Raw genomic sequence first — 27,073 nt, forward strand, 5'->3', positions numbered from 1 at the left:
CTGGAAAAGTGGAAACTGAGTTGATACAATTTACATTGAGCAGTGCCATATTCATATCATTCTCAGAAATAGAATGTGTGTTTATTGTTATTTTGTATACTTTATCTCTCTGTCTCTTTTAATTTTGTGATGAATAGATCTTACGAAACATTGTATCAACATTCATCCCTAATATTTTCAACATGTTTTAACTGAAAGTGCCATACTTACCTTGGGAAAAAAATTATCTATTTGTATATGCTATTGTTGCTAAATTTCATCATTAAACTGAGTTGGACAATTGTCCTAATATCTTATATACTTAAGAAACAAGTGTGAGACTTTCACAGGCTGAAATAATCAACACAGTTATTCCCCCTATAAATGTAATTTTTACATGATTAACCCGTATAATTTTGTGTAGAGAGAGCATTAAGTGAAGCTATCTTGCAGTAACTGGATTATTCTCTAGTTCTCATCTCACAATTTGTTAGAGATCTCTATTGAATGTAGGTTATTGCCTAGGCCACCTATAATGAAATGACGTTAAACCTAGTAATGTTACAAAAGCTACATATAAATAGTAGCAAGAGGATCTATGACTAAAGAACCAAGTCTTCAACAGCCCCATTAGGAAGATATAGGTCATTAGTGTTCTCAAACAGTGCAAAATCCAGGAAGTCATGTATGTGGTAGCTGTCTTTGTGTGAATATATATATATATTGTCTGCTTGTGTCTTGTATGTATCGATGGATATGTGTGTGTGTGCGAGTGTATACCTGTCCTTTTTTCCCCCTAAGGTAAGTCTTTCCGCTCCCGGGATTGGAATGACTCCTTACCCTCTCCCTTAAAACCCATATCCTTTCGTCTTTCCCTCTCCTTCCCTCTTTCCTGATGAGGCAACAGTTTGTTGCGAAAGCTTGAGTTTTGTGTGTATGTTTGTGTTTATTTGTGTGTCTATCGACCTGCCAGCGCTTTTGTTGGGTAAGTCTCATCATCTTTCTTTTTAAATATATATATATGGTTATAATAGAAGGAAACATTCCACGAAGGAAAAATATATTTAAAAACAAAGATGATGTGACTTACCAAATGAAAGTGCTGGCAGGTCGACAGACACACAAACAAACACAAACATACACACAAAATCCAAGCTTTCGCAACCAACGGTTGCCTCGTCAGGAAAGAGGGAAGGAGAAGGAAAGACAAAAGGATATGGGTTTTAAGGGAGAGGGTAAGGAGTCATTCCAATCCCGGGAGCGGAAAGACTTACCTTAGGGGGAAAAAAGGACAGGTATACACTCGCACACACGCACATATCCATCCACACATACACAGACACAAGCAGACATTTGTAAAGGCCTTTACAAATGTCTGCTTGTGTCTGTGTATGTGTGGATGGATATGTGTGTGTGTGCGAGTGTATACCTGTCCTTTTTTCCCCCTAAGGTAAGTTTTCCCGCTCCCGGGATTGGAATGACTCCTTACCCTCTCCCTTAAAACCCATATCCTTTTGTCTTTCCTTCTCCTTCCCTCTTTCCTGACGAGGCAACCGTTGGTTGCGAAAGCTTGGATTTTGTGTGTATGTTTATGTTTGTTTGTGTGTCTGTCGACCTGCCAGCACTTTCATTTGGTAAGTCACATCATCTATATATATATATATATATATATATATATATATATATATATATATATATATATATATATATATCCTCTCTTCCCGTTATCCACCAGGCCTCAATCTCCGCTAATTTCAAGTTGCCGCCACTCATACCTCACCTACATTCAACAACATCTTTGCCTCTGCACTTCTGCCTCGACTGACATCTCTGCCCAAACTCTTTGTCTTTAAATATGTCTGCTTGTGTCTGTATATGTGTGGATGGATATGTGTGTGTGTGCGAGTGTATACCCGTCCTTTTTTCCCCCTAAGGTAAGTCTTTCCGCTCCCGGGACTGGAATGACTCCTTACCCTCTCCCTTAAAACCCACATCCTTTCGTCTTTCCCTCTCCTTCCCTCTTTCCTGATGAGGCAACAGTTTGTTGCGAAAGCTTGTATTTTGTGTGTATGTTTGTGTTCGTTTGTGTGTCTGTCGACCTGCCAGCACTTTCATTTGGTAAGTCACATCATCTTTGTTTTTAGGTATATTTTTCCTTCGTGGAATGTTTCCTTCTATTATAACCATATATATATATATATATATATTAAAAAGTGCTGGTAGATAGACACAATAAAAAACACACAAACACACACAAATATCAAGCTTTTGCAACCCACAGTTGCTTCGTCAGGAAAGAGGGAAGGAGAGGGAAAGACGAAAGAATGTGGGTTTTAAGGGTGAGGGTAAGGAGTCATTCCAATCCCGGGAGTGGACTTACCTTAGGGGGAAAAAGCGCACACACACACACACACACACACACACACACACATCCATCCGCACATATCCATTGGTATATGTGCGGATGGATATATGTGTTTGTGTGTGTGTGTGTATTGTCCATTTCAGAAGAAGGCCTTGTGGTGGAAAGCTTACATGTTTTGTAGTCTTTGTTGTGCCTGTCTGCAACTCCGTATCTCTGCTATGTGGTGAGTAGCAATCCATCATTCGTTATATTGCCATTAGTAGTCTCAGTACCCGCAAAAAATAAATAGGAAAACATATTTTCATGCACCAATCTGTTGTCCTGCATCACTGAAAAGTGATCTATTCATCTCCTTACATACAATTTTCCAAACATTTGATTTTATGTATAGAAGACATGTCAAGGATTACAACAAAAATATTTTTTAGAGAAATACAAAAATTTACATTGTTCTTTATATGTTTCTGAGACACTGCTATACAAAGACATACTATACTTTCCAATATACAAAAAATAAAATATGTAAATCCCTGATACAAACTGTGAAACTGACCTCAAAGAATTCTTCAATAGAATAATAACATTTTTCTACCAGAAGAATAAAGAGCAATCTTTTAAGTGAACCAAGTTTCATGTTATATATATTACCACATTCGATTCCAAGGGGATGGTTGTGCTCCACAACCGTGATGTAACCCAGGACACAAAAGATGATCGGCATTGGTCATAATGTCTTTTTGATTGCATTCCAGATTTAGATCTCAACTGACAGTGCAGCTATAATCGGTGTGTTATAAGTAGACATGCAGACTGAAGTTGGACTAATGCTTGCATGTGCCTGAGGTGGGTTGGAATATGTGTCGTTACAATTACACTCAGTCTACATGTCTACTTATAACGCACTAATTATAGCTGCACTGTCAGTTGAGATCTAGATCTGCAATGCAATCAAAAAGACACATGACATTACAAATGATGCTGAATTTCTATCTGTCCTGGAAATATATATTACTGCTTTTAATTTTATTGTAAATTTTTAACCGCATATACTCTGGTGTTTGACATCGAGCTTTGAACAGTGCATCAGAAGTTTAAAATTTTCTCTTTGACGAGTTCTGTACTTGTGGTAGAAATGTAAAATGTCTAGCATATGTTGATTTCTATGGAAGAACAACAACACTTCAAAGATGTAAAGGAAGGGAATAAAGAGCATTTTTTAATTTTTTTTTTTTTTTTTTTTTTTTTTTTTTTACGTTGGTCAACAGGATACCCTTTGTTTGGCAACACACGTGATCCTAATTATTTGCTTTTGTAATACTAGGACCCTTGTGACATTCGCTGGATTGCCACATAAGGTTATGCCACAAAAAATAACTGACTCAAAGTAGCAGATTGGTCTGGTTCATATGTAAATGTTAACTCCATCCATGGTCCTGGAGGGCCCACTGGCACCATCTGAAGTAATACTAGCACCCTTGTGACATTTGCTGGATTTCCACATAAGATTATGCCACAACAAATGACTGACTCAAAATAGCAGATCTTTCTGGTTCGTATGTAAATGTTAACTCTGTCCATGGTCCTGGAGGGCCCACTGGTACCATCTGATCATCATGTCATCCTCTGGCAATAGTATTACTGGATGCAGTGTGGATGGTTGTGGGTTGAAAACACCATTCTTCTGGCTGTTGTCAGTTTTTGTGACCTGGAGCCACTACTGCTCAGTCAAGTAGGTCCTCAATTCACATCATGAGGCTGATTGCACCTCATTCCAGTCCTCCCATCAAGGAAAAACTCCTGGCAGTACTGGACGACGAACCCAGACTCTCTAGACAGCAGTCAGCCGCACTGGCCATTCAGCTATGGAGGTGGACATCTGACAAAACACACATTGCAAATACCCAGCTGTGCAGTTTATTTGTTTAGTAATCTAGGTATACTTTCCAATTTAAATTTTTATCCAGATTTAAGCCTAAGAACTTTACATGGGTTTTTTATTCCATTCTAATGATTTAGCTTCAAACTGCATCATTTCAGTTTTAGTTACATTTAGTTTTAGTTTCTTTTGATGGAACCAAGATTCAAGTTTTTATAAAGTATTTTTGACACTTTCTGGATTTCTTGCAGACATCTCATTTTCCATTAGAACTGATGCACCATTAGTAAATAAAACTGAATGAACATCAATACCAATAGGTAGGTCCTTTATGTAGAAAAAGAACAGACACACCTTGTGGCACTTTTTGGAAAATTCTTTTTCAATTTGAAGAGTAATTGCTTGAATTTGAAGTTATAATTACTCTTTGTTTCCTCTCTGTTAAGTATGTAAGAGTTGAACCGCTGTAAAACAGTGTTGTTGATACCATATATCTATAATTTGTAGAGAAGAAGAGAGGTTTTCTGAATCAGAGAACATTATTGTGACCTTTCTACTCATATCTAATGTAGAGCACATTTTTTGAGTAAACTCATTGACAGCATTTACAGTGCTTTTTCCCTGCTGAAAACCACAGTTTTTTTTAATATGTCATTTATAGTAAGAAATTTTTGAATTTGTTTGCTGCAATCTTTTCAAACACTTTAGAGAAGACCAGCAGAAGAGAGATCGGATGGTAATTCATATATCTTCTGTCAATCCATTTTTGAATAATGGTTATATCCTGTCACATTTCAATGCATTTGGAAAACATCCTTACTCAAAAGTTTGTTTTATAACAACTGATGGTGGTTGTGAAATAATATAATACATGGTCTTGATTACAGTTGTAAATGTTTCACCCCACCCATGTTTCATCCCACACAGATGAGGTTTTGTTTTTTAAAGACATCATTTCATTTTCCACATCCCTTTAGATGATTTTCTCAAATTATTCTAAATATGTGTCCTGTATGTTCTCAGAGCTTATCACATTTGTCTTGTCTTGATAGTCTTTCATATTTGCAACTGATCTCACTACATTTAAAAAGAATACATTGAAACAACTTGACAAACGAAAAGGGTTTACTATAGTATCATTTTCAAATCTAATTTTCAGTATCTTTTGATTTTGGCTTCTAATTCTAACTGAACAACTGACCACAATGATTTTGTGTTTCTTTATGTTGGAGGTTGAATGTATTATTTGGAATTTTTTAGTTGCGCAACAACTTTCTTCAACAGAGCATTATAGCATTTAAATGTAAATAACAAAACCAGGATTTCTCTTTGATTTTAACTCACTGTGGAGCTGTTTCTTTCTGGCACTAGCAGCTTTTATTTCTGGTGTAATCCACTAAGTTTACTCCTTACTTTCTTTTGCTGAAAACTAGGTGGGGAAAGATTCATTAAATACATCTACAAACAAATCAATAAATTGTCATAGTTTATGGTGCTTGAACAACGGTGGTCTACAGGCTTGCTTACAATTCTTAAGATTATTGTGGAAAATACCCACATTACTTTTGCTGAAATTCCTTTTTATGTACATTTCTGGAGGCTTCAGTTTGCATTCTTTTGGGAGCGCAATAAACAGAGCAGACTGATCCATAATACCTAGGTCTAAGCAGTACTTATTTGCATAAAAAATTAACTTGGAAATAGATTTCTGATTTAAATCACAAAATGTTGTGCTTTCAACTAACACATTAAAGTCAAAGTCTGCTGTGATTGCCACTTTTTTCTTACCCTCTTTCTGAAGTTTCTCTAGGAAGCACTGAAATTTACCTAAGAAAACACTTGTTACAGCACTTCCAGGAACTATGCAGATTGCTATATCACTGTATTCAAATTACTTAACTCTACAGAACAACTCTAAAACACAATGTCAAAAAAGCTCTACAGATAGGCATTCCAGTGTGGATATGCTTACAGCTTTGCTGTCATTCATCTACAGGTAACAGCACTCTGTACCAAAACTCCTTGTCAAGATAATGCTCAAGAGCTTAGTACACATAGATTTCCATTACTCTTCTTTGTGACTAATTTCCTCTCACTGGTATATTTCATTCCTTCCTGCTTGCTTTTTTGTCCTATTTTCATAAACTATTTCTTTCGTTTTGGATTTCCTTTGCTGGTAGTGCAGGTATTTTCAGTGGCAAGATTTTCACTAGCCAGTTATTCACTGGGTCCACCACAAAAGGCTAATTCATTTCCAGCACACAAGCTGACAGCACTGTCATCTCAAAGTCGTTACCTCACATAAAAAAGCAGATTATCAGAAGTGTGAATGTACTGATCTATTGTAAGCCTTCCACTACCTCATATAATTTTAAATATAATGATATCTGCAAAGATCTGCTAGTTTGTTACCTATAGTGATTTGTGGCTGTATTTGTACAGGGCTTGCATAGTGGACATGTGTGAATGTCCAACTGGCCGATGTCACTGTGAATCTTTCATGGCTTACGCCCACGAGTGCCAGAGGCTAGGCGTACGTGTTCACAAATGGAGAAAAGCATCAAGGTGTCTCAGCTTCTGGGCGTCACCTCGCAAGAGGCCTCCATTACGTAAGCTGCAATAGTCACTCATCTTCTCAGCACCCTCCTGCTGACAACAAATGGCACATCACTGGACATCTGTCAGAAAGTCAGGTAAGAGATGTCATTTTCATGCACTGCAGTTTTTTTCCCTAACTTCTTAAGCTGTAAGAAAGAATAATTATTTAACTTAAAGGACTGAGAAACTTATGTTGATCAGTCTGACTGGATCAGTTTTAAAAGCCACCAAACAAAACTGCTCTCTACATCAATGAGTGAGTTGCCTTTGCTTATTATGCCTAAAGGTGACACAGTTACAACTTTACTCTGTGTTAAATTAGAATTAAGTGCAGGAAACATCTATTCTCAGGAAACCATATATTGTTGTTGTTCTGGTCTTCAGTCCAAAGACTGTTTTGATGCAGCTCCTCACACTGAACTACCCTGTCTATATCTCATCATCTCTGCATAATTACCGCAATCTACATCCATTTTAATCTACTTACTGTATTTGAGCCTTGGTCTGCATCCATAATCCCCCTCCCTCCTCCCCTCTGCTTCCCACCATTACCAAACTGATGGCTCCTCACAGCTCAGGATATATTCTGTCAACCAATCCCTTCTTTTAGTGACACTGTGCCATAATTTATTTTTCTCAATCTACTCATCTAATCTCCCTGATGTCTCAACAAGTGTCTTATCCTGTCCCTTCTACTTGTCATTGTTTTCCATATGCTCCTTTCTCGCCAATTCTGCGGAGACCATCTCCTTCTTTATCTTATCAGCCCACCTAATTTTTGACATTCTTCTACAGCATCACTCTCAAATGCTTCAATAGTCTTCTGTTCTGTTTTTACCACAGTCCACAATTCATGACCATTCAATGCTGTGCTCCAAATGTACATTCTCAGAAATTTATTTCTCAAGTTAAGGATACTAGTAGGCTTCTCTTGGCCAGGAATCCTTTTTTTGTCAGTGATAGTCTGCTTTTAATGTTATCCTTGCTTTGTCTGTCTTGGGTTATTTTGCTTCCAAGGTAGCAGAATTCCTTAACTTCATCACTAATTATGATGATAACTCCCTCGCTGTTCTCCCTTCTGCTTCTTCTCATTACTTTTATCATACTTCAGTTTGCTCTTAATCTATATTCTTTACTGTTAGACTATTCATTCCATTCAACAGATTCTGCAATTCTTCTTCACTGATGATAGCAATGTCATCAGGATCTTACCACTAACGTCTTTTCACCCTGAATTTTAATCCCACTCTTGAACATTTATTTTATTTCACTCATTCCTTCTTTGATGTACAACCCTGAACAATAGGGGTAAAAACTGAATCCCTGTCTTATGCCATTTTTTGTCTGAGCTCTTTATTCTTTGTCTTCCAGTCTTATTATTCCCTCTTGATTCTTGTACATATTGTATATTACCACCTTTCCCTATAGCTTACTCCCATTTTTCTCAAAATTTTAAACAACTTGTGCTGAAGTTGTTTTTATTTTTCTATATGCTGACAAGGAACTCCTTGAGGGTGAGGTCACAATAGGCCAATAACATTTACGGCATTCAAATGAGTCAAATGGCTCTGAGCGCTATGGGACTTAACATTTGAGGTCATCAGTCCCTTAGAACTTAGAACTACTTAAACCTAACTAACCTAAGGACATCACACACATTGATGCTTGAGGCAGAATTCAAACCTGCGACCACAGCAGCAGCGCGGTTCCAGACTGAAGTGCCTAGAACCACTCGGCCACAGAGGCCGGCGTTTATGGCATACAGCACCCCACTTATTGCCTACCATGTTACCACAAAGTTAGCTTCTGATGGTAACAGGGGCTGGGACTAGAGATATCCAATGGTGAGAACAGCATGAGGCTATGAAGCATACTTGAAGTGCTCAGTCAGTGAGTAACTCACAACAGAGCTAGAGTGCTAGTGGTGTTGATACAAAGCAGGGAAATGGCAACAATAAACAAAGCGTGATTATGGAGAATGAGCCAGTGGAATGTGTGGTGTTGGATGTGCTTGATTGTGCAGACAGTAAATATGTGGAGTACAATGAGGACGATATATGCTTAACAAGTGAAAGTGGTACTGAAGCAGGTGTCGAGCCGTGTAGTTCTCATCCTTGGCAGACAGGGAACCACAAATCCTGTCTCCAGTGAAATGTAGTAAAGGACAATCGTTGTCCAAGAAGTGGGTGTAAACATACATACACACATGGAATATCATCCACAGCATAGTAAAAAAACAATTGCTGTATGAACAGATCTTGAATTAGTCTACAGCAATACTAGCATGTAGTGCATAAGAAAGACTACAGATATTCAAGGGTGGACAAGGCACACTTGTTCCAAAAACTGGTGTTTGCATGTTTCAAGGATACCTGATGCAATTTACAGGATGTGCATAATAGTGACATATTAAGTTATGCACATGAAATTGAACATGGCATATTACAGTGATTTAAAGGGAGGCAGTGGATGATTGCCTAACTTCAAACAGTACAAGAGAATTTGAAGATGTAAGGAAGTGAAATTTCAAACAATACACCAATTTGACAATGCACAGAAAACTACAGAATCTACCTGAAAATTTGAAGATGAGATGAACAAACTTATCTCATTGCTCAGTAAGGAAGTCAGGATTCGATGAGGAAATGCATGTGAAAGGAACCCTGGAAACTAGAGGTACCAACAGAGTTGTATCAAGATCAACTAATGCCACTGCCTTAAAGAATTTGCACCCAATTATACTGACTGTTAATCCAGATGGCAAACTGGCTGGAAAGTTATTTATTGAGCTGCAAGAAGTTGGATGTGCTTTGCCCTCTACGATTCTGTCTCGTGTGTGAGATCTTGCAAAGAAGGTAGGGAATATTTACATCACAGCAAGCATGGGGAAATGAGTGTAAGAGAGCTACGACTATGGTACGAGCACTGCTTATGGCCAATAGTTGATCAAAATAACTTGCTTTTGCCAGATCCCTGGTGTGCATATAAAAATTATTCTCCTTTAGAACAAACTATCCCTCCTAAAAAGTGTGTGACATTGCAATTCATTCCACCTGGAACCACTAGATAAATTCAGCCTCTGGATATTTGTTTTTTCCATACATATAAAACATATTATCATGCTATCTGTAGCTATGCAAAATAGGATAGCTAGTTTTACGATAAGCTCCACAACAGATTGTTTCACATTTAGTGCATGCCATCACATTCCACCAGTTGTCATCGCCCTGTTACATCAATAAGGTTCTATATGAGTTCTTTAAGAGTGGGTGCCTTGCTGAACATCCTGTTTGTAACTCCCAAGGAGTTCACTTTCAATCTTGATGGTGTAAATCTTAGTGATCAACGTAGCATGCCATTTTTCATTTGGCGTTCGTGGTGCAAGTTAATGGTTTGTTTTGAACATTTCTTGAATATCAGCAATGTCCATTTTGTGAAGTATAATACGTACATCTCATAGAAGGTTGATCACAGCACCTCCCGGACACTCATTTTCTGTTGCTCTCTTTATGCAAATGTTGTGTCATAAGCACCTAATATTTTTCTTGTTGTAATTGTTAACACGACACTTTCAAATGAACCATGCTAAAGACTGAACTTGAGACCTCGCACTCAAGCAGTTTCTTGTGAGTCTGTCCTTCTGACAGTCATCCCTTTTTTGGTTTCCTCACATTTTTCATACAGCTATTTTGCCTAAGCTTCCGTGTCCTTTCTATTCATTTAATTCCTAACTGACGTGTATTTCTGTATTCTTGAATTTCCGTGAACAGTTTTGTATGTCCTCCTTTCATTGATCAACTGAAGCATTTCTTCTATTATCCATGGTTTCTTTGCAGTTACCTTTCCATTACCCACTGTTTTCTTTCCACCTTCAGTGCTAGCTCTTTTTACATATGTCCACTTCCTTCAACTGAACTGCCTGCCTTATCACAGTATCCACATCTTCAGTACTTCAATATTGCACTACCTTCCACGGTGATTCTTCAATACAGTTTTCTTTAACAACAGTCTTCTCTTCATCATTATTGAATTGTGATCTGAGCCTATAATCTGCTTCTGGGTATGCCTTAAAATCCAATATCTCTTTTGAAATCTCTGTCTGACTGTGATGTGAACCAGCTGGAATTTTTCCACATCTCTGAGCCTTTTCCATGTATACTTTGTAGCAGTTCTGCCTGCTTTTTAATTCTTCGTTTGTTGTCCTCGGTGTCAACGTACTGCGTTGCTACACTGGCTGAAAAATGGGGTTTGTAATTTGGACACTGACTACTGTAAATAATGTAGCCGACAGGTACACATCTGCGTTTCACCGTCGTTTACTTTCACTTTGCACAACCCCCCAATAACACACAGTTATACATGTATGGCCAGTGCACTACTGTTTAAACTTTCCATAAGCCTCATTAATAGTTTTCAGGCAAACCTCCACATACTGCTACAATAGTTTTCTGTTGAACATATACGAGCAGTAAAAATATAACCACATAGTTCACAGTCCTTCAAATAAATTGAACGGTCACTGTCATTGCTTTAACAGACAGCCTATTGGTGTAACACTTATTTTACTGTTAAGTTTATGCATTGTTGTCATTCTAACCAACACAGGTTCCGCGTCTGAAACTCGGCCATGGACTGACTGTCTCATGACCAAAAATCGGGCCCTTATATATCATCACAATAATAGGTACTGAAACTACACATTGTTTAAAGTTAAATATACAGAAATTACAATTAAAACTTAACTCATTCGAATAACTGAATACATCGAAAGATTGCGTCTTTTTAACACTTTCTTCTCCACTGAGAGTTAGGCCAAATTATTTGTTTAAATCATGAAATTAATAAATATAGTTATGCAAACAATAATTTTGATAAAGCTATTAATTACTAAGGAATTAATTATGGGCTGGCTTTGCTAACGTGTTTTAGAATAGAGCCAAATAGACACTTTAAGATTACTAGTAATTTGTCTTGCAAATGTTTATAATTAGTACAGGATTTATATTTGATTATACATCAACAATAGAATTTAAGTTACAAAACAATTACTGATTTCACCCTATAACAAAAGATACTAACTAGGAATAGTCAAAATAAATTAGAAAATCAATTACATACATAAAACTAAGCACAAAATTAGATCTGGTGTTATACTCTTTAACACTGAGGGCCAACCTTTCTTTTTTATGAAAATGCATATTATATTCACATATGTGAATGTGATATCAAATTTTCACCTCTCTTTACACGCTGAATTACCTGTTCAATATCATACACTTTATTTCTCTATCCAGGTGGAGGAGGAGGAGGAGAGTAGTGTTTAACGTCCCGTCGACAACGAGGTCATTAGAGACGGAGTGCAAGCTCGGGTGAGGGAAGGATGGGGAAGGAAATCGGCCGTGCCCTTTCAAAGGAACCATCCCGGCATTTGCCTGAAGCGATTTAGGGAAATCACGGAAAACCTAAATCAGGATGGCCGGAGACGGGATTGAACCGAACTGAATGCAAGTCCAGTGTGCTAACCACTGCACCACCTCACTTGGTTTCTCTCTCTCCAGGTTCTGCTTGTGATGTCGGCATATATACCTAAACTATTGTTGTCAGCATTAGCATGCTGTCAATTCTGAAGAGAAAAACCATATCACAGAACAGTCACAGTAACTCCCTCTCTGCCCTAGCTTCCTGTTCATAACTAACACTGCTCCCATTATATCAATTTCTGTGCTGTTGATGTTACCCTATATTCATCGGATCAGAAATTCATTTCACTTCACTAACTCCATTATATACAGATTGAGCCTTAGCATTTCTCTTTTCATATTTTGTAGCTTTCCTACCATATCAAACTTCTGACATTCCATACCCCAACTCATAGAATGTTACCCTTTCGTTTGTCATTGAATCTATTTTTCATGGTCAACTTCCCTTTTGGCAGCCCCTATCTGGGGTGCGAATGGGGAAATAACCTGCAGTCTTCTGCTAGTAGAGTGATCATCTTGACACTTTCACAATTACAGGCCACATGTCTTCTGGATATACATTATGTGTCCTGGAAAATTATTTGTCCTGGAAAATTCTTCACCTAAATCCAGCCGCATGTAATCACCTGACTGAAAACTCACCCTCACATTGTTTGCTTGTGTGAGAGCACATGTGAGCTGAATCACAGACATCTATGTATACACGTTAATGCTTCCCCAAGAATGCAAGTTTGAAAGCTGAGGCACAGTCCTGACTTCTTGTTTATGCATATATCCACTGCCAAACACTTCAACTTCTTTGTTAGTGTATGTGGCACGTTTTACTATTACAAAGATCAATAAGAAACATGTACTGAGTAAAAAAAGCAAGTATTTTGAACATGTGAGATAAGGAGTTCTGGGTTTTCAATTGATTGGTCCATGTTGGCTGCCTGAACTGTCTCAAACCAAACACAGTTATGCAGTTGTTAAGAAAATGGTCTCACATTTGTGCGGAAAGGGCTTCAGATCCCTATCTGGTCATTCAACTTGGTTTTTTGTGGTTTCCCTAAATCACTAAGAGAAAACACTGGGATGGTTCCTCGATAACGATGACATCGATATACTTCACCATTCTTAATTAATCAGAGCTTGTACTCTCTCTTCTCACTAGTAGGGCATAAAACACTGAATGGTTCCTTGAAAAGGATGTCATCAATATACTTCTCTATTCTTAATTAATCAGAATTTGTGCTCTTTCTCTTGTCACTTGTACAGCATAAAACACTAATCTCCTCACCTTCCTTCTTAATTTGTGTCAACAATTTCAAGAACAGATCCAGTCACAAAAGCGCGATTCCATAACAATTAAACTAAATGACAATGTTGTGACTGATAATTCACAAGTTAGAAGTACTTTTAACAATCACTTTATAAATTTAACAGCAAATACAGGATTAAATGGTTCACTTGGAGAAGCAAGAGAGTATATTAAAAACACCATTTCACAAAACTTTAAGCAACTGGAAGTAGCACCAATGTCCTTCAGTGAAATTAATGCAATTCTAAAAATTCTAATAAACAAAAGCACATGTGAGGTTGACACAATTTCAAACAGAATTCTGAAAACTTGTTTCAACTTGATAAGTAACATCCTTAGGGATATACGCAATGCTTTACTGGCACAGGGAATTTTTCCAGGCAGGTTAACCACTGCATAAGAAAGTTGTCAAGACAGACTTAAACAATTATTGAGCCATTTCCTTACTGATGTATTTTCGCAAAATATCTAAAAAAGTAATGTACTCAAGAGTAGTCACACACTTAAGTGGAAACAATTTACTTAGAACTTTACTAGAACAGTTTGGATTCCAGAAGGGCTGCTCGACTGAGAATGCTATTCATACGTTCACTCATCAAATAGTACAGCTCTTAAATAACAATATATTGAAAGTTAATATTTTTTGTGGTCTTTTCAAGACATTTGATTGTGTAGATCATGTTGTTACTCTTAGTAAACTCAAGTTTTATGGAACTGACAGCTTTACACACAGCTTGTTTGACAAACAATGCAAAATCTTGTGCTGAATAATTCAGGAAAGCTCAGAAAGGTAGAAAATTTAAGTGACTGGCAGGGGAAAGGGGGGGGGGGGGGGGGCGAGATCACAATGGAGGTCCCACAGGATTCAGTTTTGGCTCCATTCCTACTCCTTACGTATGGGAATTCAGCAAACCGTAGACAACACTAGTGTTATAATAAATCCCATTGGAGAGAAAACAACAGAAGAGTTTGTAAATTATATTTTCCAAAGAATTATTAAGTGATTCTCTGAAAATGGACAATCCATAAATTTTGAAAAAAAGAAGTTACATTCAGTTCTGTGCAAAACAATTGCTACAGCACATGAGCATGAGTCAGTAAATAGGGTAGAATGTTCCAAATTTTTGAATGTACATATTGAAAACGTGATCTGGAAGAAGCTTCTCAAACAATTAAGTTCAGCTACTTTTGCTTTTTGCATGATTGATAATCTTGAAAACAAAAGTATTAACCTGCTAACTTCCTGACATATTTTGCATTTTTCTACTTAATAATGCCTTTATGGAATAATTTTCTGGGGCAACTCATCAGTTAGAAAGAATGTATCAATTACACAAATGCAAGCAGTAAGAATGATATGTTGTGTTCACCCATGAATGTCACATGGGTACCTCTTCCAGGAGCTAGCCAAGCTACCTGCATTGTCACAATACATATATTCACTAATTAATTCATCATAAATAATCCATCACAATTTGAGAGGGACAGTGATGTATCTACAACACTAGAGGGGAAAAAATGATCTTTATTATCCATTGTTAAAGCTGTCAGTGACTTAGAAAGGAGTTTAATATGCAGCTACAAAAATTTTTGAACATTTACGCAATAATATACAATGTGTGATGGGTACTGAAACAAGTTATAAATCATTTCCCCTGGACAGCTCATTCTATTCCACAACAAGTGGTGTAGCTGCATGAATAGGACAAAATACATACTATAAAGAAAAGAGAGAGACACACACAAGCAAGCACACCTCATGCATACATTCATACACGACCACCAATTCCAGGATATCTGGCTACTACTTGCAGTTTCCATTGTTTAAATACAAAATGTATTCATTAATGCATTAATGTTAAACTAGCCATGTACATATATGTTGTAGACTGAGTTGTTCCACACCACTTTGATAGAAGAATAGTTCAAACGATCTATGGAAATGTAACTAGCTCAAACACAATTTTATTTAGTCTGTTAACATATGTAAATATGGCACACCAGGAGAGAAAGTGAGGATAAATTACAATATCCTATATAATTAGATAGTAGCACTTTGGCTGAAATTCAACAAAGACAGATGAATCAACTGTGAACAAGTTGTGCAGACATAACCAATCTTAGCAGTACAAAAGATGATTTCACTCACCAAACCAATATCTGAATAGCCTATTCTGTATGTCACTGCAAGTGACTCCAGACAGAGCATAATGGACTAGACTTTGTTGCTTCAACAATGGCATCATCTCCCCAAAGAAGGCTAGTTTCTTTTCTGGCTGTCATACAATGAAATTATTTTTTTGCCTTTTCCTATCTTCTCTTTTTCTGTGTGCTCAGCACAGGGAACCATGGAATGCTATGATTAGGATTCCACTTATTCTCTATCATCCGAAAAATATAATGCTTGTAGGCCTTCTTTTGCCCTGTATATCCTTCTCTTTTTAAGTCTTTGTGCAGGTATTGTGCAACCTGGTACCATATGTTTACCAATCTTTTGCACCCTAATCACATATCTGGCCAATTTTAGGATCCTGAACTTAATCAGTCCCACAATTCTGCACTGTCGGTTCATATCATCTGCAGTAGTTCTGCAAAGTTGTGAACTTCCTATCCATAGGATTTGCTGTCTCTTTTGGTCTGAGAACACTTCTCTCTAAAACGAGGAGCTATTTCTCATAAGGTAGTATAGAATATTTTCTATTTTGTGGCTGACAAAGAAAGCAGTTTTGCTACAGGTTTCTTCACTTGTTTAATTCCTTTTGGCCCATTCTATGAGTCTTATCAATATTTTTTACCTTAAAAAAGACATTTGGGCAAAAAGTGTAAAAGTGTTCAAACACAAGCAGAATGAAGCTTCTGAGAAAAGAAAGAAAGAAAAAAAATTCTTTCTAACTAATGCACGACAAAGCAGCAATAGTTAACCATATCGACATTATCTTTCCAGTTTGCATTAGTTAAATAATTATAATTATAAAGTATCTCATTTGATATGTTTTTTCAATTTGTGTTGATCAAATAATTGTGCAGCATTTCATTTCATATTTTCCAGGAAAGGTATCAGCATAACACCTTTGTGACCTGTACGTCTCCTGGAATGTAAAACACTTCAAAAACTCATTCATCCAGGAAAAAGAGAGGGGAAAAAATTGTTGGAATTTTCTGAAATGATCCTACCTCTGTATTACAATTACATTCACTGACATGACAGATACGTAGTTTTGAAGGGTGCCACATATTCCATTTATATAAATTCATTGTTGGCTGTGATGCATGTATTCTAGTCAATAGATAATGCTATTTTATTTTGACTCTTTATTTATTGTAACTAAGTGTAGATTAATAGAGCTAAACTGTAAGTATATTATGTACGATGATATAGTTCTCATAGACATAATTTATAGAGAAAAATCAGAATGTATTGAAGAAACTTGTGTTTTGTTTTTAACATTATGCAATGTCAGAGATGTTCTTTATAAGAAGTATGAATGCAGAGTTAATAGTCACCAAAAGAAAAGATTTTGTCTGAAAGCATGTTGAAAGCCATGATTCCACATTTTCCTACATCTTGCATAGCTACAAAAAATTATGTCAGTGTATATTCTTCTCATAATGTAAATTAACACATGAAAAGCCAAAGATATGGTGAGCAACGCCAAGTATAAATACTGTCAAATACATAACAAAGATCTTAAAATTTGTCATTCATAATTTAAAGATATGCCTTCCGGTTTTCCTACCCTGGTAAAGATCACTTACAAAGAATGCCATAAAATATACATAGCACTACAAGTACAGAACAGCTGTTTTGTAAAAGAAGTTACGATGGCAAGAAATGTGATCATAACAGACAAAAAAATAGACTGAATCAACAGGTGAACAGGTAGCATTTACCTGTGTTACACTGGAACACTACTCGAGAAACAACTAAAATGAGTACAATGGAAACCGCACATGCCACTATAGTGTTAGTTTAAAACAAATGTTAACTTCAGTAACATTTACTTTAAAAAAACTGTCTGCCTTATGTTATATGGATTTCTCCAAATTCAAATGTCTGTGAAACATTCCAACCAACTGCTTGAAATGCTATGTGCAAAACTATTTACAAGTAATTTTATGACAAGACAAAAACCTGTCACTGTTTGTAAATACTATTTAAATCGCATATTTGTTGAAAAAATAAAATTTGTTCAGAGATATTATCCTGCTATGTTAAAATATCTATGTGTTTGTAATATGAGTGAAACAAGTCACTGCAGTGATGTATCTGGAAAGCCTGTGTATCTATCAGAATTAAATTTCTGCAACAGTAAAATTACAGTTTTTATATCATAATTGTACAGTACAATTAAACATAACTTGCAAATGCGCAGAGAGACACAGCCAGTAAAAGCTTTGCTACTTCAGAAGCTGCTGTAAAGTTTTTTTTTATTTTATTTTTTTAAGGTTCTTCTAATGCTCACACAAACCATTTTATACCTAAAGTCAAACTAACTCACACACGTGTGTGCACTCCGCACCACATTTATATCCTTTTCCATTCCTCAATTATTCCTTCATGTGAAAGTTTTCCATCATATTAACTGATATTCATAATATTTTACATGAATTTGATAAATGATACAAATCTGAAATCCTTAAAATGAGTAAGCAGTAGCTGCTTTGAAACTGTCATTTGCTTAGCATAGTCCACACTTGTTATAAGCATGGATATGAAGAAAATGCCAAGCATTGCCATTTCAACAGTGTACACTTACAACACACTTTCATCTATGAACATATTGTTTTGCAGTCCATTTTCATTGTGTGGCTATCAACCTCCAGCATTTTTAATTTTATTCTTCTGTTCTGTAAATTTCTAGTACCTACTATGAAGGAATTTTCCTTGGTAGCAGGACTTTAGCAGGGTGCACCTCACCTAGAGATTGTGATCTATGAGCAACTTGAAGCAGAAGTCTTATTATAGTTATTACTATACTATCAATCTCCTGACTAAGAGTTCTGAAAAGACATACAAGGTGTGTGAGAAAAATAATGACACTGACAACATTGTGAGCTATCTGATGGTGCTGTGTTGCTCTACTTGTGTAGACCTGACAGTTCATCCTTTCCAGATGCTCAGTTTGAGTTTCAGCTCTGTACAGCCTGTGCATGATTTTTGAGAGCACTACTGGTGAAGCTGTGTTTTTGTTTTGAGTTACTAAAATGGGACAATTATGCCATCAAGTTTTGTTTTAAACTTGGGGAGTGTGATCTTTGAAAAGTTGAAACAGACCTAGAGGAAACATTCCTTATCAGGAGTTTTTCACTGACACAAATCATGTTTGAAAGGCCGTGAACAAGTTGATGATGAACCTTGTTCAGGGAGACCTGCTGATATGCCTTTCCGACAGTACAAGTATAATGCATAAAGAATTTGTTCCTCCAGAACAAACTGTCAAGCAAGTATTTACACAGATGTCCTTGAAAGGCTCAGGAAAAGGGTGAATGAGCAAGACCAGAGATTGCAGACAAGTCAATGATGCATCACGATGTCCCATGTTACACGGCTACTTCCACATTTAATTTTTGACCTCAAAAAGCATTGCTATTGTTCCAAAGCCTCCCATACTCAAGTGCTCTGAGAGCTTGTGGCTTGAGACTCCAGTAAATGTGACAAAATGTTAAAGGCCCCATCAGTTGAGGCCTTTCAGTGCTGCTACCAAGATTGGGAACAACAACTGTGATGGTGTATACCTGTCAACAGGAATTACTCTGAAGGAGACAATATCGTCATTTGAAAAAATATATATATAGTTATAATAGAAGGAAACATTCCACGTAGGAAAAATATACCTAAAAACAAAGATGATGTGACTTACCAAATGAAAGTGCTGGCAGGTCGACAGACACACAAACGAACACAAACATAAACATAAACATAAACATGTGTATGTAATAGAGGGAAACATTCCACGTGGGAAAAATATATTTAAAAGATGATGAGACTTACCAAACAAAAGCGCTGGCAGGTCGATAGACCACAAACAAACACAAACATACACACAAAATCTGGCTTTCGCAACCAACGGTTGCCTCGTCAGGATAGAGGGAAGGAGAAGGAAAGACAAAAGGATATGGGTTTTAAGGGAGAGGGTAAGGAGTCATTCCAATCCCGGGAGCGGAAAGACTTACCTTAGGGGGAAAAAAGGACAGGTATACACTCGCACACACACATATATCCATCCACACATACAAGACACAAGCAGACATTTGTAAAGGCAAAGAGTTTGAGCAGAGATGTCAGTTGGGACGGAAGTACAGAGGCAAAGATGATGTTGAAAGACAGGTGAGGTATGAGCAGCGGCAGATTGAAATTAGGAATTAGCGGAGATTGAGGCCTGGCGGATAGCGAGAAGAGAGGATATGCTGAAGGGCAAGTTCCCATCTCCGGAGTTCTGACAGGTTGGTGTTAGTGGGAAGTATCCAGATAACCCGGACGGTGTAACACTGTGCCAAGATGTGCTGGCCGTGCACCAAGGCATGTTTAGCCACAGGGTGATCCTCATTACCAACAAACACTGTCTGCCTGTGTCCATTCATGCGAATGGACAGTTTGTTGCTGGTCATTCCCACATAGAACGCTTCACAGTGTAGGCAGGTCAGTTGGTAAATCACGTGGGTGCTTTCACACGTGGCTCTGCCTTTGATCGTGTACACCTTCCGGGTTACAGGACTGGAATAGGTGGTGGGTTCCACTTTCCACCTTCTAGTACCATGTCACCCTCACAACACCTCCACAACGACCCCATTAAGTTTTATTTACATTCCCTCCGCAAACATGCCTTCGCCCTAGCCAGATTACACTCCCATATTTTATTTTCTCAGGCTTGTCTGACATTTGGCATCACCCCCAAAGGCCTCACACTTAAAGTTCCCATCTCTGGCTGCAACCCTTCTTTCCATCAGTCCCTATACCAGTTCCAAACCGAACAATCCATTGCCCTCACCCACCTAATCCCACACCTACACATCCACTCAGCCAATCAACACACCCATCAACTCCTGTCCCTAATAAAAGTCCTCAATCTTTCCTCTCCCACATCCACACCGGTTGTTCAGAGCATCCTCCTACAGGCCAACCGCAAATTAGAAAAGCATGCCACCCCCCACCTTAAAAAACTATCCAATCTCCTGGTTTCCCACCTCCGGAAAGGCAACTCACTCACCCTTCACAACCTTTCCAGCAAACCTCAACCTCCTCTCATTGCACACAAACCCAGTCGCTCCCATCTACTCAATCTCCCACATCCAGCTCCACTCACTCCAAAATCTCAAAATTCCAATAAACACAATCTGGAACCACAACACCCCAATTCAGTAGTTAACCTCTCCTCCAAACCTCTCTCCCAATCTGAAACCTCTGTCCTATCCAAAGGCCTCACCTTCAGCCCCACTCCCAGATTTAACCAAACAGCCCTTGTCAAAGATTTACTGTCCTACACCCGTACTCTCTGCTGGAAATATCACTTTGCCACAAAGAAAAATGATCCTAATCCTACTCCTAATGATCCAACTCCCCAAGATACTATCCAAATTGAACCATGCCTGGAACAGTTCCGTCCTCCGTCACAGCGGGACCCACCTCCTCTTCCTCAAAATCACCCTCTCCTAACCTTCCAGGAATTTCTGACTTCCAGCCTTGCCTCTCAATCCTTCTTAAAAACCTTAAACCTACTCCCAACATCACCACTGCTGAAGCCCAAGCTATGCGCGATCTGAAGGCTGACCGATCGATCGTCATTCTTCCGGCGGACAAGGGTTCCACGACTGTGGTACTTGATCGTCGGGAGTATGTGGCTGAGGGACTGCGTCAGCTTTCAGACAACACCACTTACAAAGTTTGCCATGGTAATCCCATTCCTGATGTCCAGGCAGAGCTTCAAGGAATCATCAGAACCTTAGGCCCCCTACAAAACCTTTCACCTGACACCATCAACCTCCTGACCCCACCAACACCCCGCACCCCTACCTTCTACCTTCTTCCCAAAATTCACAAACCCAATCATCCTGGCCGTCCCATTGTAGCTGGTTACCAAGCCCCCACAGAACGCATCTCTGCCTACGTAGATCAACACCTTCAACCCATTACATGCAGTCTCCCATCCTTCATCAAAGACACCAACCACTTTCTCGAACGCCTGGAATCCCTACCCAGTCTGTTACCCCCAGAAACCATCCTTGTAACCATTGATACCACTTCCTTATACACAAATATTCCGCATGTCCAGGGCCTCGCTGCGATGGAGCACTTCCTTTCACGCCAATCACCTGCCGCCCTACCTAAAACCTCTTTCCTCATTACCTTAGCCAGCTTCATCCTGACCCACAACTTCTTCACTTTTGAAGGCCAGACATACCAACAATTAAAGGGAACAGCCATGGGTACCAGGATGGCCCCCTCGTACGCCAACCTATTCATGGGTCGCTTAGAGGAAGCCTTCTTGGTTACCGAGGCCTGCCAATCCAAAGTTTGGTACAGATTTATTGATGACATTTTCATGAGCTGGTCTCACAGTGAAGAAGAACTCCAGAATTTCCTCTCAAACCTCAACTCCTTTGGTTCCATCGGATTCACCTGGTCCTACTCTAAATCCCATGCCACTTTCCTTGACGTTGACCTCCACCTGTCCAATGGCCAGCTTCACACGTCCGTCCACATCAAACCCACCAACAAGCAACAGTACCTCCATTATGACAGATGCCACCCATTCCACATCAAACGGTCCCTTCCCTACAGCCTAGGTCTTCGTGGCAAACGAATCTGCTCCAGTCCGGAATCCTTGAACCATTACACCAACAACCTGAAAACAGCTTTTGCATCCCGTAACTACCCTCCCGACCTGGTACAGAAGCAAATAACCAGAGCCACTTCCTCATCCTCTCAAACCCAGAACCTCCCACACAAGAACCACAAAAGTGCCCCACTTGTGACAGGATACTTTCCGGGACTGGATCAGATTCTGAATGTGGCTCTCCAGCAGGGATACGACTTCCTCAAATCCTGCCCTGAAATGAGATCCATCCTTCATTAAATCCTCCCCACTCCACCAAGAGTGTCTTTCCGCCGTCCACCCAACCTTCGTAACCTCTTAGTTCATCCCTATGAAATCCCCAAACCACCTTCCCTACCCTCTGGCTCCTACCCCTGTAACCGTCCCCGGTGTAAAACCTGTCCCATGCACCCTCCCACCACCACCTATTCCAGTCCTGTAACCCGGAAGGTGTACACGATCAAAGGCAGAGCCACGTGTGAAAGCACCCACGTGATTTACCAACTGACCTGCCTACACTGTGAAGCGTTCTATGTGGGAATGACCAGCAACAAACTGTCCATTCGCATGAATGGACACAGGCAGACAGTGTTTGTTGGTAATGAGGATCACCCTGTGGCTAAACATGCCTTGGTGCACGGCCAGCACATCTTGGCACAGTGTTACACCGTCCGGGTTATCTGGATACTTCCCACTAACACCAACCTGTCAGAACTCCGGAGATGGGAACTTGCCCTTCAGCATATCCTCTCTTCTCGCTATCCGCCAGGCCTCAATCTCCGCTAATTCCTAATTTCAATCTGCCGCCGCTCATACCTCACCTGTCTTTCAACATCATCTTTGCCTCTGTACTTCCGTCCCGACTGACATCTCTGCTCAAACTCTTTGCCTTTACAAATGTCTGCTTGTGTCTTGTATGTGTGGATGGATATGTGTGTGTGTGCGAGTGTATACCTGTCCTTTTTTCCCCCTAAGGTAAGTCTTTCCGCTCCCGGGATTGGAATGACTCCTTACCCTCTCCCTTAAAACCCATATCCTTTTGTCTTTCCTTCTCCTTCCCTCTTTCCTGACGAGGCAACCGTTGGTTGCGAAAGCTAGATTTTGTGTGTATGTTTGTGTTTGTTTGTGAGTCTATCGACCTGCCAGCGCTTTTGTTTGGTAAGTCTAAAAATATATATATATATATATATATATATATATATATATATATATATATATATATATATATATATATATATAATAGAAGGAAACATTCCACGTGGGAAAAAATATATCCAAAAACAAAGATGATTTGACTTACCAAACGAAAGCGCTGGCACGTCGATACACACACAAACAACACACAAAATTTGTAAAGGCAGCCCAAATTCTTTGCCTTTACAAATGTCTGCTTGTGTCTGTGTATATGCGGATGGATATGTGTGTGTGTGCAAGTGTATACCTGTCTTTTTTTCCCCCTAAGGTAAGTCTTTCCGCTCCTGGGATTGGAATGACTCCTTACCCTCTCCCTTAAAACCCAAATCCTTTCGTCTTTCCCTCCCCTTCCCTCTTTCCTGATGAGGCAACCGTTGGTTGCGAAAGCTAGAATTTTGTGTGTTTGTTTGTGTGTCTATCGACCTGCCAGCGCTTTTGTTTGGTAAGTCTCATCATCTTTCTTTTTAGATATATATATAAACTTTGGTAGATAAAAAATCAGACTCATTACTTATATAAATTATTTATTTGTGTGTCTATCGACCTGCCAGCGCTTTTGTTGGGTAAGTCTCATCATCTTTCTTTTTAAATATATATATACACTTTGGTAGATAAAAAATCAGACTCATTACTTTTCTTATACACCTCGTATTTTAATAGCTGCAACCTTTATTATTTTCCCATATGTTTTTCCTTCTTTCTCATATTTGGATATTCACTGGTGAAGAAGCAACTTCTATGTCAAAAGATTTGTTATTTTGCATGTGTAGCATATCATATGCTATCAACTGAAGCTTTGGGTAAGTAGAACAATTTTCTCTTTTTATAGCACAAGGTTTGCTTTACTACACAGAGTTTATGATGATAATTTTTTTATTTTAACAAGCAAGTTAACAGAAAAAAACGAAAATCAGAAACAACACAAATTACTATCAGTATACAAGTATTCAAATTAAGTTAAGAGCTTCACTGACAATTACAGAGTACAAAAAATAGTGAATCAACAGTTAAATTAGACTTACTCTGACGGCACATAATTAATAAAGCACTTAGGTAGCTTTAAGGGTCTTCATTTTTTGTAGGGAAATTTATTGCCAGTTACAGACTCCAAATTTGAAGATCACAAGTAAGTAATAATCATTAGCTACTCTTTCAATTTATCAAAACATTTGGTCCCAGGAATGTAAGTTCAGCATAACTCCTGTGGTTTTATTCACAGACCTTGACTTTGCCAGTATATAAACAGCTGGTAAGTTTGTGTAGAGTTACGTAAGCGTTTTGTTTGAAATGTTATATACGAACAGCAGCCGAGCAGTACAGGAGGAATTGTGGTGGCTTTAGTTCAAAGTAGCTGTTTTCTTTTTCTTCCCCCTCATACTTGTATACACAGTAATCTATACATAATCACATATACATACACATCGAAATAAGTGTCCAAGGAATAGAAAAGCAACTGAAATCACTCAACAGAGGAAAGTCCACTGGACCTGACGGGATACCAATTCGATTCTACACAGAGTACGCGAAAGAACTTGCCCCCCTTCTAACAGCCGTGTACCGCAAGTCTCTAGAGGAACGGAAGGTTCCAAATGATTGGAAAAGAGCACAGGTAGTCCCAGTCTTCAAGAAGGGTCGTCGAGCAGATGCGCAAAACTATAGACCTATATCTCTGACGTCGATCTGTTGTAGAATTTTAGAACATGTTTTTTGCTCGAGTATCATGTCGTTTTTGGAAACTCAGAATCTACTATGTAGGAATCAACATGGATTCCGGAAACAGCGATCGTGTGAGACCCAACTCGCTCTATTTGTTCATGAGACCCAGAAAATATTAGATACAGGCTCCCAGGTAGATGCTATTTTTCTTGACTTCCGGAAGGCATTCGATACAGTTCCGCACTGTCGCCTGATAAACAAAGTAAGAGCCTACGGAATATCAGACCAGCTGTGTGGCTGGATTGAAGAGTTTTTAGCAAACAGAACACAGCATGTTGTTCTCAACGGAGAGACGTCTACAGACGTTAAAGTAACCTCTGGCGTGCCACAGGGGAGTGTTATGGGACCATTGCTTTTCACAATATATATAAATGACCTAGTAGATAGTGTCGGAAGTTCCATGCGGCTTTTCGCGGATGATGCTGTAGTATACAGAGAAGTTGCAGCATTAGAAAATTGTAGCGAAATGCAGGAAGATCTGCAGCTGATAGGCACTTGGTGCAGGGAGTGGCAACTGACCCTTAACATAGACAAATGTAATGTATTGAGAATACATAGAAAGAAGGATCCTTTATTGCATGATTATATGATAGCGGAACAAACACTGGTAGCAGTTACTTCTGTAAAATATCTGGGAGTATGCGTGCGGAACGATTTGAAGTGGAATGATCATATAAAATTAATTGTTGGTAAGGCGGGTACCAGGTTGAGATTCATTGGGAGAGTCCTTAGAAAATGTAGTCCATCAACAAAGGAGGTGGCTTACAAAACACTCGTTCGACCTATACTTGAGTATTGCTCATCAGTGTGGGATCCGTACCAGATCGGGTTGATGGAAGAGATAGAGAAGATCCAAAGAAGAGCGGCGCGTTTCGTCACAGGGTTATTTGGTAACCGTGATAGCGTTACGGAGATGTTTAACAAACTCCAGTGGCAGACTCTGCAAGAGAGGCGCTCTGCATCGCGGTGTAGCTTGCTCGCCAGGTTTCGAGAGGGTGCGTTTCTGGATGAGGTATCGAATATATTGCTTCCCCCTACTTATACCTCCCGAGGAGATCACGAATGTAAAATTAGAGAGATTAGAGCGCGCACAGAAGCTTTCAGACAGTCGTTCTTCCCGCGAACCATACGTGACTGGAACAGGAAAGGGAGGTAATGACAGCGGCACGTAAAGTGCCCTCCGCCACACACCCTTGGGTGGCTTGCGGAGTATAAATGTAGATGTAGATGTAGATGTAGATTCCTTCCACTGTCAGCATGAGTAGATTAGCAATTTTGTCTAATTTAAATCAGTTGGCATCTGAAGTTGGAATATTGTCACAACAGCTACTGCCTGAAGATAGCCACCATAGAAGTCCACGACAATATTAAATTACCTTAATGTCTCTATTGCCTACAAAAACCACATAATCATATTGAAATTCGCTAACAGTATAGACCTCTCTAGTGGCTCTAACCAAGTAAAATATCTGATCTTAATTGTAATTAGGGCTAGAATTCTGTAAATGTTTTCGAGACAGATGAAATTTTGCTATTTGGGAAACAGTTTTGAATTGATCGTGCCATATACCAAAAACCATTCAACTCTCTGAAATACTTTTTGCCTTGACTACCAAACTTCCTCACAAGACAACACATATTTTCAAAACATGTTTGATATGAGTAAGGTCCACAAAAGATCATTTTTCAGCAGATGTGTCAATATTTAACTCATACAAAATATTAAATTTAATGTTTCTGTCTCCTACAAAA

At 38.8% G+C, this 27,073-nt stretch overlaps 1 protein-coding gene across 1 annotated transcript in view; it reads left to right on the top strand.

Annotated features, from left to right (window-relative positions):
* LOC126163065 (BMP-binding endothelial regulator protein) overlaps nucleotides 1-17,902 on the top strand; it is a 703,775-nt gene extending 685,873 nt beyond the window's left edge. The window contains exons 12-13 of the mRNA XM_049919968.1: nucleotides 6,663-6,913; nucleotides 16,648-17,902. Of these exons, the coding sequence (XP_049775925.1) occupies nucleotides 6,663-6,843 (181 nt within the window). The 3' untranslated portion in view covers nucleotides 6,844-6,913; nucleotides 16,648-17,902. The remainder of the gene's footprint in view (nucleotides 1-6,662; nucleotides 6,914-16,647) is intronic.
* Nucleotides 17,903-27,073: the final 9,171 nt, after the last annotated feature.

The sequence above is a fragment of the Schistocerca cancellata genome, chromosome 2, assembly GCF_023864275.1.
Source record: "Schistocerca cancellata isolate TAMUIC-IGC-003103 chromosome 2, iqSchCanc2.1, whole genome shotgun sequence".
In the NCBI taxonomy this organism is placed as follows: domain Eukaryota; kingdom Metazoa; phylum Arthropoda; class Insecta; order Orthoptera; family Acrididae; genus Schistocerca; species Schistocerca cancellata.